The 13,119-nt window shown below is 55.6% G+C and overlaps 1 protein-coding gene across 1 annotated transcript; it reads right to left on the minus strand.

Annotated features, from left to right (window-relative positions):
- Nucleotides 1–1,638: 1,638 nt before the first annotated feature.
- Nucleotides 1,639–3,729, minus strand: GADD45B (growth arrest and DNA damage inducible beta). Its single transcript, XM_029218504.1, has 4 exons — nt 3,453–3,729; nt 3,250–3,351; nt 2,646–2,868; nt 1,639–2,374 (listed from the first exon to the last, which is right to left on the minus strand). Exons 1-4 carry the CDS (start codon nt 3,494–3,496, stop codon nt 2,261–2,263), a joined length of 483 nt encoding a protein of 160 aa, XP_029074337.1. The 5' UTR covers nt 3,497–3,729; the 3' UTR covers nt 1,639–2,260.
- Between the last annotated feature and the right edge of the window lie 9,390 nt (nt 3,730–13,119).

The raw sequence follows: 13,119 nt of genomic DNA on the forward strand, positions 1-13,119 counted from the left end.
CCCCCACTGAGGTCCCTCAGCCTCTGCTCCCCTTCCCCTCTCTGGGCCCCATCTCAGGGATCCTCCCCATCTCCCCCCTACCCCCTCGCAGTCCCTTCTCCACCCCTCGGGGCTTCAGGCCCCTCACCTCCCAACTCCAGTAGGATCCCCTCTCTCCCCTCAGACTCCTTCCTCCTCTCCTGGAGCTCAAGTCTCCTCACTCCCTTTCCCCCCCCCCCTACAGGGATTCCTTCGGCCCTTCTCCCCCTCCTGCTCTGGGTTCCCCCTCGCCCCACCCCCATCCCTAAACCCCTCCTCTTCAAACTCCCACCTCCACCCCTCAGGGCTTGGGTCTCTCCACTTAGAATCTCCCCTCCCCCAAATCCCTGCAGAGATTCCTTCCAACCCCCTTTAGACCCGCTGAGCTCCCCTTTCCCCCCTCCACCCCGCGGGGCTCGGGTATCTCCTCTTAGCATCTCCCCTCCCCCACCCCCAGAGGGATTCCGCTCCCCGGGGCTGGCGCGGGCGTTGTCCCTACTCCGGGCTGCATCTCATTTTCCTCCCTCCCCACTCCCGATCTCCCCTCTGAAGGGATTCCCGCCCTCCCCTCCGTCTCCCTCTGGGATTTCCCCCTTTCTCCTTCCCTCCCCCATCCTCCCCCGGCGGGGCTCCCCCCAGCCCCGTGACTCCCCGGGGCCGTCGGGGTTTTCCTCACTCGCCCACGTGGGGTTCCGTGGAAAGGTCGCGGCCTACGTCTGGCCCCTGGGTTACCTCCCCACCCGGTTTCCAGGCCGCGGGGTGCGGGGCAGAGGTGAGGCGGTGTTGCACCGGCTCCGCGAGCCCACCCCGCAGACTCGGCGCGGGAAGACTGAGGCTGGAGTTCGGGCTGGGCCGCGCTCCCAGTTCCCTGCCCCGGGCCAGGGGAGTCACCGCGCCTGCGAGTTCAGGGGAAAAGGAGGTGGCCGGCCAGGCCTCACAGTTTCGGTTTAGAGGCAAAATGCAGCAGCGTGCCAAGCCCAGCTGGGCCGGGAGCACGACTTCCTGGGGTATTTTTCTGCTTGTTGATTTTAGTTTGGGGAAAGAAAAAAAAATTCTTTTTTTCTTTACAGTGCAGAGGCCCACCCTGGGAGGGAGAAGGCCTGGGTGGGGGGGGGTGCTCTCTGGGGGATCCCCAAAGCTCTTCCTGCAACGCCCAAGCCCAGGGGCAGCTCTGAGCTCCAAGCCCACCTCGCTGTGTGGTCGAGGTGGCCCCTTGACCTCTCTGGACCTGGGCTGCAGTGGCAGCCGGGCGGGCAGGGGCTGCAGCCAGCCCCCAGAGGTGCGTCTATATGTGCCCAGAGTTTGGGGTTGGCTCAGCGAGTAACAGCGGCGGCACGGCGGCCAGGTTTCGTAATAAACCGGTCTTTTAATTGCTCGGGGGCAGGAGGAGGGGAGAAGAAAAAAAAAAGAGGCAAAGATTTGTTGGACTTGGGTGGCGCCGGTTGCAGAGAGAAGAGGCACTGTTTTTGCAAGGAGCCTGGAGCAGCTAACTCGGACTTAAGTAACACTTCCTGGTGAGCCTGCAGGAGGTGGCGTGGGCGGCGCCAGTGCTGTTGGAGCGCAGGGGAGGTGGAGGTCCTGGTCCCGCACTGAGGCCGGCAGTAAATACACAAGAACCCAGAAGCTTTAACAATTTATTACAAGGCCATCATAGTAGAAGTAAAAATATATGTATCTGTAAGCTTCCCATCTTTCTTTCACCGATTCAAGTAACAAGTGCAAGTAACAAAATAGATTGTCTATTTAGTTTGCAGACTGGGAGTTCGCCGGTAGAGAGCAACATAGCCCTGGCTCCCAAGTCCCAAAGTACTGTCCTGGCCAGGGTGCGGACCCTTGGCCCACCAAGGCCCGTTTGCACATGTCAGCTCTGGTCTCAAGGAGGGGGGCGGGTACTATCAGTCCCACCCCACCCCTGAAGTGTGGAGTCTTGGCCCTCCTGTGGGGGGGGCACAGCTCCCCCACTCCAGCTTCTGCTCTGTTGCCAGGCCTGAGCTCCAGGGTCCCCTCTCTTGCTGGCCTGGGTCCCATCTTCTCCTCACACAGTGGCCGCTGCTGGCGCTGCTCCAGCCCCGGCGCCCTGGGGTGGCCGCGCACTCCCTCTCCTGTCTTCAGCCTCCAACGATCCTGCCCCCGACGGTCTCATAGGTTGGGTTGTTTGGGGGGGTTCTGGGAGGGAGGGGGAATCAAATATTTATTTTATCGTGTTTTTTGGCAGCAACAGGTTCTGACGCCGGGCAGGGTCTCAGCGCTCCTGGAGGGGGATGTAGGGGACCCACTGGTTGTTCTCCCTGCTCTCTTCGCAGTAACTGGCAACCTCCACCAGGCCGTGGCTTTTCCAGGCGTCTGTGTGAGGGTTCTGTGGGAAGGCGAGGAGACGGGGTTCAGTGGGAGCCCCAGGAGTGGCTGGGGAGCCCCCCTCTCCCAGGGCCCCTTTGGGGAAAGCAGGCTGGCTCAAAATAGCTCGCTGGGTGACTAAGGCCCCGAGACCCGGCCGGCTGCCCACGGGGACATGCCGAGCATGGCTGAGCGCTGAGCTGGTGCAGACCGGCCAGCTCGACTTTGTTGACAAACACGGGCCCAGGTGCCGGGGTAGGGAGGGGGCGGGGCGGGGCCGAGGCCCAGCTCACCGTGACCAGGAGGCAGTGCAGGTCCCGGGCCTCGGTGGTGCCCTGGGTCTCGGCCGGCTCGCCCAGCAGCTGTGCCAGGCGCTGCATTCCTGACACCCGCACGATGTCAATGTCGTTGTCACAGCAAAAGGACTGGATGAGCGTGAAGTGGATCTGCAGAGCGATGTCGTCCTCCTCCTCCTCGTCAATAGCCAGGAGGCACAGGACCACGCTGTCAGGGTCCCTGAGGAGCCAGAGTGTGATGGTGGGTCAGCTGGGGACTGGGGAGGGGCCATCGTTACGGCGGGGAGTTTGCAAAAGCAAAGAGAAACCGCAGGTGCGCAAGGGATCGCGTCTGCATGCAGATAAATGGTGGGGGAGAAGACATTCGGTTCAAAGGATGGCGGGGTAAGGCAGGGGCATAGACGCAGTGACTGCCTGCAAATGACGCCGCACCGGGATACTGCAGCCTCCACCCCTCAAAAAAATTAAGGCAGAAGGACCCTCGACCCACAGTAGGGACACTTGGGGGTGTCCCAGCCCCATGCAAGAGAGGGATGCAGCAAGGAGCGTGCAGAGCGGAGATCCCCACTCGCGCCCAGCCCGGTGCCGGGGTCTCACTCACACATTCATCAGCTTGGCCGACTCGTACACCCCCACGGTGAGGCGGTCCTGGCGCTGCGCAGCCACCAGCAGCTCCTCCACCGCGGCGCTCACCGTCTGCATCCTGGGGCCAAGAGAGACGGGGGTCACGCTGGGCCGGCCAAGGGGCGCTCCGGTCCCCGCCCGGCCCGGCCGACCTCAGGCGGCGGGGGCCCCGCTACTTACTTCTGCGCCGCGTTGTCGCACGCCACGAGCTCTTCCAGTGTCATGTTGCAGTTATAATCCACAGTGGAAAACAGCCCCACAACAGTTCCAAGGAAGAAAATGCAAGGTCCGAGGCCGGAGAGCCCAAAGCCTTCCTACGGAACCCAATCGTTCGTCAAGACCTTCGGAAGGCAGCGAAATCCTCCCCAAATAAGGCGGAAAAAAATTGCAAGCGCCTCTGCAAGGATAATCCAGGGAGCTGCAAAGAAAAGTCTGACGTCCTCGGCTTCAGCGATCTTAGCGCGCGGCTGCCGGCGCCGCCATTTATAGACTTGTACAAACAGGGGCGTGGCCCCGGTGGTTCATCCGCCCCTCCTATTGGAGAAAAAACAAAGGCGAGAGAAACCCGCGCTGCAGTTGGCCGGCGGCGGGGAGGGGGCGGGGCGCCGCGAGGAGGCGCCCCACGTGGGGGCGAGAGCCGGGAGGAGGGCGCGGGGCGGGGGGGAGGGAGCCGGGGGAGCTTGAGTGCCAGAAAAGAAAAAAAAAAGCAGAAGTTTTCTCCTGATTTCCCGGCAGCCGCACCGCGTTTCGGGGCGCGCGCGGGATTTCCAGCGCGCGAGGCGGCCCGGATTTTCGGGGGGGCCTGGAAACCCCGGAGAGTCCCCGGCCCGCGCCTTTCCAGGTTCTGCTGGGGTTTTGCACGGATAGGGAGTACGGTTTGCAGCCTGATCCTTTCTAGGTGGTGGTGGCGGGAGTCTCCCCAGGCTTCAGGGACCCCAGACCCTGGGTGGCTTTACTTTCTGGGCCTCTGTGTCCCTATCTGTCCAATGGGAATGCAGCGCTGGCCTCTTTGGATTGCAGTGAGTCCTAAATAAAATGAGGGGTGCACGGTAAGCGTTTAACAAGAGGTGGTGGTCGCTGGAGGCCGCCTCGAGGTACCCAGAAACGGGGGCTGCAAAGCCTAGGGCCGGGACCGGTCGCCCCTCCCCACCCGCCGCGAGTTTCAGGGTGGGGCGCGCGTGGGAGGCGCAGGTGGCTCGGCCTCGTGGGCTCCGCGACCCCTGCAGGCGCCTCGCGTTGCAAGGTTCTGACCGCACGTCCGCCTCGCACCTGACCGTGGGGGGAAATCGAGGCCCGGGAGAAGCGAGGGGAACCGGTTCCTGCGTGCGTCGCGCGCTGCCACCTGGGCGCGCTTGCAATGGTGGTCGCCGCCTTTATTTCCTCCCTCCGGAGCGGGTGCCGAACGTACCTAGCGCCCACTGGGCACCAGGCTCCCCGTTATCACGGTTCATTTAACCCCCAAGGATGCGGGAAGCAGGGGCTACTCTCATCTGCAGGATGCAAAAGGGGAAACTGAGGCTTGGTGAGGCCTCCACTCTCTCAAGCCCCCGGTTATTTCGTGCTGGAGCCACACGTGTGCGCCAGCCACGGCCGTACGCTGGGACGGCCGCCAGCCTCGCCATCTCCCCCGGTAAGCAGTTCACGAGCCAGGCGGGCAGGCCCGCGTGGGACTGACTACCACGGCCGAACGGGGGCTCCCGATGACTCACAGCTGCGCCCCCTCCCCCGCCAGCCTGGGGTCTGGCCTCCGCCCCGCGGCTCAGTTCCTCCAGCTCCCGGGCTCGCTGTCCCGCTGACGCATCGCGCCGCCTCCGCGCCGCCCACCGTGGGGGCGCGAAATGTCCCGGGGGCTGCGGGGCGCAGCGGCGCCACCTGGTGGCCGCGCGAGGTCCCTGCGCCCGCAGCGCCGGAAGGGACAGACCGGCGGGGGCGGGGTGAGGAGGAGGAGGACTGGGACTGGGGTGGCAATTGCAATATTTTAAATACGCAATATTTTATATGTGAAACATGTATTTAATAACTTTATAGTTGCAATATTTTTTAAAAATCAACTAAACTACTGCCCAGGGGCGCCTGCTTTTGTTTTTTTAATTTGGTTGTGCTGGGTCTTAGTTGCAGCTCAAGGGCTACTTAGTTGCGGCTCCAGGGCTCCCTAGTTGCCGCACGTGGTCTCCCCAGTTGCTGCATGCGAACTCTTAGCTGCAGCATGCACGTGGGATCCAGTTCCCTGACCAGGGATTGAATCCGGGCCCCCTGCATTGAGAGCGTGGAGACCCAGCCACTGTGCCACCAGGGAAGTCCCCTGGTTTTTTTTTTAATGGTAAAATATTCATCATTTCGATCACTTGTAAGTATACCGGTCAGTGGAATTAAATACATTCACGATGCTGGGTAACAATCATCGTGATCCTGACCCAAACCTTTTCTAGCATCCCCAGAGTAAACTCTTGGGAATTAGACATGAATTGCCCCCAACTCCTGACACCCACCATTCTACTTTCTGTCTCTATAAATTTGATCCTTTAGAGACCTCCTGTAAATGAAATCATACTGTATTCATCCTTTGGCGTGTTATTTTACTGAACATAATGTCCTCAAGGTTCATCCATGTTGTTCATCCATGTGTGTGTCTGCATTGCCTTCTTTCTGAGGCTGAATAATATTAGACTGTAGGGAGGGGCCACATTTAGTTTATCCATTCATCCGTTGATGGACACATAGGTTGTTTCCACCATTTGGCTGTTGTGGACGCCGTTTTTGTCAACAAAGTTTTATTGGAGCGAAGGCAGGGTGTAGGGTGAGGGGAGTGAGGTATTCACCTCTGACACACATTTTAAGGGAATGCCACAAAACTCAGTCATCAAGATAAACAGTATTATAGGGACTTCCCTGGTGGTCCAGTGGTTAGGGCTCTGAGCTTCCACTGCAGGGGGCACGGGTTTGATCCCTGGTCGGGGAACTAAGATACCACAAGCTGCATGGTGTGGCCAAAAAAATAAAAAGATATTTTTTATTTTAAAAATTTATGCCAAAATAGCCGCACCCATGATGAGCAAAAATCAAGGTTTTATATACAGACACCATCTGACAGCGTTGGGGGTGGAGGGCAGGGAGGTGAGTTGTGCACATGCAAGGTCGGATCCTGTCTTTATTTGCAGTTTTGATCTTTTATTCATCATGGATTTTTTTGTATTGATTTTGACTTTTGAAAATATTGCATTAAAATATTTATCTTGAGGATTGAGTTCTGGGCACCCCCTTAAATTTTGCTCCTAAGGTGAGTGCAGCCCTGAGAATGTCCCTGTCTGCTCCTAGGAGAGAGAGGTGACCCTGTTTACCTGGGAACCCTCACCACCCTCATGGAGAACATGTGAGTTGGCAACTTCCCCAGCCAGGAAACCGGGCATATCTGCACCCGCGTTGCAAATGAGATCCCTTGTCTTTAGAATTGATAAACCTAAGCGCTTTAAAATTTAATTTTGCATTGCATTCAAGATACGCATAACAGCAAACTTTTCTTGAGCATTTACTATGTGCTTAGCCTTTTGTAAGCAGTTTCTCCTTTGATGCCCATGAAGCAGCACTTGTGTGATGGTTGCAAGTTTATAGGGGGTGGAATAGAGACTTAGGAAGATGGTGCTGTTCATCCAAGGGCATGGAGCTCAGAGTTGTCCAAGGATATTCCAAAATACTCCAGCTATTCCAAAAGGCAGGGGTTAGGACGGGATGTTTGGAGTCTAGAGGGAAAGAGAGGGAAATTGGGGGTTGCAAAATTTAAAGGGGCACCAAAACCTTGCTCATCAAGATAATCTTTTTCTCTCATTTTTTTTTTTTTTTCTTTCGTTTTGCGGTACGCGGGACTCTCACTGCTGTGGCCTCTCCCGCCGCGGAGCACAGGCTCCGGACGCGCAGGCTCAGCGGCCATGGCTCACGGGCCCAGCCGCTCCGCGGCACGTGGGATCTTCCCGGACCGGGGCACGAACCCGTGCCCCCTGCATCGGCAGGTGAACTCTCCACCACTGCGCCACCAGGGAAGCCCTTCTCTCATTTTTTATCAAGCTAGAAATCACATACCATAAAATCCACCTTTTTAAAAAAATATATATTTATTTATTTATGGCTGCATTGGGCCCTTGTCGCCGCGCGCAGATGCTCTCCAGTTGTGGTGAGCAGGGGCCACTCTTAGCCGCGGTGCGCGGGCCTCTCACTGCAATGGCCTCCCCCGTTGCAGAGCACCAGCTCCAGGTGCGCAGGCCTCAGTAGTTGTGGCATGCGGGCTCAGTAGCTGTGGCTTGCAGGCTCTAGAGCGCAGGCTCAGTCGTTGTGGCACACAGGCCCAGTTGCTCTGCGGCACACGGGATCCTCCTGGACGAGGGCTTGAACCCATGTCCCCTGCATTGGCAGGCGGACTCCCAACCACTGTGCCAACAGGGAAGTCCCAAATCCACTCTTTTAGAGGATCTAGTTCAGTGGGTTTCTGTAGAGTCACAAGTTTGTGCAATCATCACCACTAATCCAGAATGAGATAAATATATTTTTTCCTTTTCTTTTTTTGGCTGAGCCATGTGGCTGGTGGGATCTTAGTTCCCTGACCAGGGATTGAACCTGGGCCCTCAGCAGTGAAAGCACAGAGTCCTAACCACTGAACCGCCAGGGAATTCCCGAGGTAAATTTTTTTTAATGTGATAGTTTAAATCATAATGCACGCCAAAACACCCATGATGAATGGAATATTAAAATTTCCCATCAAGACAGGGTCAGTGACAGTCCCTTACCAAGCCATATTGGAGCCCCAGACGAAAGGAAAACAGTATGATTGATCCTGTCTTGATTTCAAATTTTGATAATGTAGTCAGCATAGATTTTTTTGCATTAAAAAAATTTTTTTTAAATATTGCATTGAAATATGATTTTTCATTGTGACTGAGCTTTGGCCTCACCCTCGTTCTGGCCCTGCTTCTTGGGACCTGGCCTTTAACCCCCACCACAAGCAAACCTGGGAGACAGGAGTGTTGTTACCAGTGGACAGAGGGGAAACCAAGTGTCTAGGAGGTTGGGGCATTGGTTTTGCCTTGGGGGGTGGATCAGGGTTCTCTCCCAGCATGGCAGCTGGAATGCTGCAGGGTTAGGAGTCCCAGGGCTGGGGAAGGACATTTGAGAGGTGAGTGCAGAGCTGGAGGCCCCTTTGCATCATAGGAGGTGTTATGGACCAAAAGTTTATGTCCCCAAAATCCATATGCTGAAGCCCTAACCCCCATGGGATGGTGTTTGGGGGCGGGGCCTTCGGGAGGGGATGAGGGTTAGGTGAGGTCGTGAGGGTGCCCCCCCCCCCGTAGGATTTGTGTCCTTGTAAGGAGAGGAAGAGAGACCAGAGCTCTCTCTGCCATGTGAGGTCACAGTGAGACCAGGAAGCAGGCCCTTACCAGGAACTGGCCACGCTGGAACCCTGATCGTGGGCCTCCCGCTTCCAGGGCGGTGAGGAATCATGTCTGTGGCTTAAGCCCCAGACTGTGGTGTTCTGTTATGGTTACTCAAGCCAGCTAAGACAGGAGGGGTGTGAGGGGCAGGGATGAGGAAAACGGGGGCTCAGGCCAGGGGTCGGGGGTGACCAAGGAGACTTCTGACTGCCTGGCTTTGAATCCCCTCCTGACCAGCTACATGAACTCGGGCATGGCATCCCGTGCACGAGACCCCTGTGCCTCAGTTTCCCCCTCTGCAAAATGGAAATAACAGCGTTATCTAGGAATGTCCTGAGCACAAAATGCATTCAATCTGGTCCACACTTAGGAGAGGGCTCTGTGTGTGGTAACTGCCCTCTAAATGGGGGAATTAGGGACTTCCCTGGCAGTCCATTAGTTAAGACTCTGAGCTCCCAATGCAGGGCGCACAGGTTTGATTCCTAGTTGGGGGACTAAGATCCTGCATGCCGCATGGCATGGCCAAAAGATAAAATAAAACAAAACTTTAAAAATAAATAAATAAATAAATGGGGGATTCAGGAGTTGATTGAAGGCCTACTGGGTGCTGATTCGGCACTGGGGGGGGTGGTAACGCAACTACTTCAGGTGGAGTAGTCAGGGTGGGCTTCTCTGAGGAGGTGACATTTGAGCTGAGACCTGAGTGATATAAAGAAGCCAGACCGGGGAGGCTGTGACGGGAGAGGGCTCTGGGCACAGCACATGCAAAGGCCCTGAGATGGGGGCACACCTGGCACAGGCGAGGATCCCTGAGGAGTTCCGGATGGCTGGAGCAGAGTGACTGGGGGGAGGGGAGAGGAGATCAGGAAGGTGGGCTTTGGGGGCTGCAGGTGGGGTCTGGATTCGACCCGGGGTCAAAATAGCAAAGGAGGCCTTTGGCAAGCTTGAAGCAGGGGAGGGACTGGCCTCTGACATCATTTTTTTTTTTTTTTTTTTTCAGAGATGAACAAGACATGATTCTGGTCCCCAAGGAGAGGCTTCCGGGTGGAGGTGAGTCATCATCTGAACTTCTAGACGTTGGGAAGACAGGATGTGCTGGGAGGAGGTGGAATCAACACACACCAGGTGGCAGAGATGTCAAGGGCAAAGCTGAGGAGGCGGGGAGGCCGGGGTCACATATGGGGATACTGAGGAGGACGTCGGTGGGGCAGGAGTGGGGGAAGCAGCCACAGCAGGAGGAGGTCGGGATGTCTGTGACTGTGACATCCGGGGGAGGGGCTTGGTAGAGGCATCTCTGCTCTGAGGTCAAGCTTGCCTGATTCAAATCCCACTCCATCCCTCATAAGCTGTGTGTCCTTGGGTTGGTGACCTAACCTCTCTGAAACTCCCTCCTTTCCTGGGAAAATCAGGTTGTCGAAAGGCTTACAAAAACCCATGTACAGCACTTACCTTGAAAGCCACTTGAAGCCATGCCCTCCCTCCCCGGACGTCAGTGTCCCCCATAGCCGGCTCTCCCTGCAGTACCCAGAGGGATCCCTCCAAAACCATCTGCTCACCCTCCAAACAAAGCCCCAGTGGAAACCCATTCCCGCTGTTCTCTGAATGTGCCCGCATGGTCTTACCCCAAGGCCTTTGCCCTTGCCAGTTCCTCTCCCTGAGCACCCTCCCCTGCCCGTGCTAGCTTGCCATGTCCCCCTCTCAGTGCCACTTCCCCTGGCCACCTGTGAAACGTTTCACTCCCCCACCCACATTTCGACTCCCCCTTTTTTCCTTAGCACACAACACCGTCTAACATACTATGCCTATTCTTATTTATCCGAATCATTCCGTGCCTTCACTCAAGTGTTGGCTTCACCAAGTAGGAGTTGCCATCTGTTTTGCTCGGCATGGTGTTCGTAGTATACAGTAGGTGCTCAATAAATAGGTTCTGGTCTGAATGACTGAATGAGACCCCAGCAACCGGCTGAGGGGCTCGGCATTACGTTAAAAGATGCATTTTGGGGAGTTCCCTGGTGGCCTAGTGGTTAGGATTCCGGGCTCTCACTGCCATGGCCCGGGTTCAATCCCTGGTTGGGAAACAGATCCCTCAAGCCGCGCAGAGCAGCCAAAAAAAATGCAAATTTTATAAAAGGAAAAAGCATGATTCTCACGTGAATATCCAATCGACGTGCGTCAGAGATTGCATGGAACTCGTAAATAATGAAGGGACATGTAAGATGTCTTCTAGGCCATCCGGTGGCTGAAATGAATTTGTTTAGTCAATGCAAAATGGATACAGGACACCATCTAGAGGGGTGGGATAGGGAGGGTGGGAGGGAGATGCAACAGGGAGGAGATATGGGGATATATGTATACGTATAGCTGATTCACTTTGTTATAAAGCAGAAACTAACACACAATTGTAAAGCAGTTATACTCCAATAAAGATGTTAAAAAAAAAACAAAATCAAAAACAAAACAAAACAAAATGATACAGGGCAATCATCATTTTTCCATCAGATAATTTACAGTTCTACGGATGCAAGGAGTTTAGCCCATTATTTGCTTAGAAGACATGGTTCCCATAAGACAATCCCCACTTCAGACACCATCTGTCAGCTGGGGCCCTTGGGACCACCTTCACTTGGACCAGCTGGCTACAGATTTGAGGTCCCCATAACTATCCTCGGGTTCCATAATTCACCAAAATGACTCAGAACTAGCAAAGTGCTCAATGTACAGTTAGAGTGTAATAGTCTCCTAATGAACATGTTGGCAGGGCTGTTTCCTCCTGGAGGTTCTGAGGGGGAATCTGTTCCAGGCCCCTCTGGTGGCTGCCTGTGGACCTTGGCTTGTGGACACATCCTTCCAGCCCCTGCCTCCATCTTTACCTGGCCTTCTCACATGGCCTCACCTCTCTGTATCCAAATCTCCCTCTTCTTACAAGGACACCAGGCATTGGACGAGGGCCCACTCTGATCCAGGGTGACCTCATCTTTTTTTTTTTTTTTTTTTGACTGTGCCACCTAGCTTGTGGGATCTTAGTTCCTGGACCAAGGATTGAACCCGTGTCCCCTGCAGTGGAAGCACAGAGTCCTAACTACTGGACTGCCCGGGAAGTCCCCAGGATGACCTCATCTTAATTGAACCAATTATACCTGCAAAGACCCAGTTTCCAAACAAGGTCCCATTGACAGGTTCCAGGTGGGGTGTGAATTTGGGGGGACACTATTCGCCCCAATACAGACAGTGAAGATTTGGGGCTCCCAGATTGGAGGGGTACAAGACGTGCAGCCAGGTCAGCCACCAAGAGTGAAGGGCTGTGAGTTGCCCTGCATGGGGTGCAGAAGGGGTCGGAGGTGGGACTAACTTCACACCCTCTCTCTCTAATCCATCAACTTTGGCCCCCAGACAGATCTCAAATCGATCCCCCCACTCCATCCCTTGGTGCACCATCAGCAAGCCCACCCCTAGTATTTTTGGGACCCATTACAAGAATTCAAGAGGGCTGCACAACCCATGGCTAAGGGCTCAACAATTATACACCAAGTAACACACTGCCGAATAAAATAGAACTATCCTCCCACCTGACAAAGTCTCCAGTGGATTAAAGATGGCAGCATCAGGACCACAGTGAGATACTGCTTCACACACACTGGGATGGTTACGGTCAAAAGACAGATAAAAACACATGTTGGGAGGATGTGGAGATACTGGAAGCCGCATGCACTAATGGTCGGAATGAAAAATGGTGCAGCCACTTCCCTCCCCTTTATCTGGGCTGGGTCTGTGATGGCCTTGACCCGTGCAGTGTGAGGGAGGTGACACTGCCAGCCACGTCACTTAGCTTCAGGAGGACGGCAGGTACTGTCCTGCTCTCAGGGAGTCCTGAGATATCTCATAGGAAGTTTGTGCTGCATCAGTGGGCCCTGGAGAGACCCTGAGTCTACACAAAAAGGGAGAGGGGCTGGCGAGGCACCACACCGACCACAGAAAGAGCCCAGAGCCCCTAGCACCGTTGCCAGCTGGACACCACGCAGGGCCCCCTGTCAATCCCACATGGGACAGAAGAACCACCCTGCTGAGCCCCACCTGCATTCCCAACCCATGAAATCATGAGACATAGTAAAGTTTGGGGGTAGTTTGTTACACAGCAACAGATTAGAATTGAAACCTGCAAAGCCTCCTGGCAAGTCCGGTTCACATTTAGAACTCTCAGACTCCTGGCAGTTCTGCCCTGGAATGTGGCAGTGTGGGCAGAGCTGGCCCCAAGCTGGTGGCCTGCTGCCTCTGTTTTGAGGGTCTCAACATCCCAGGGTTGGTCCTGTATTGTGAAGGTCCTCACCTGCACACGGAGGGCACCTCAGCTCACAGATCCACACTCCCCACAAAACAGCTGCCTTCTGCCACCCCTGGGTCCTGGGAGTGTACAGACTGGGGGCACTGCCTGC

The sequence above is a fragment of the Monodon monoceros genome, unplaced genomic scaffold, assembly GCF_005190385.1.
Source record: "Monodon monoceros isolate NGI ecotype Baffin Bay Population unplaced genomic scaffold, NGI_Narwhal_1 Super_Scaffold_12, whole genome shotgun sequence".
Lineage (NCBI taxonomy): Eukaryota > Metazoa > Chordata > Mammalia > Artiodactyla > Monodontidae > Monodon > Monodon monoceros.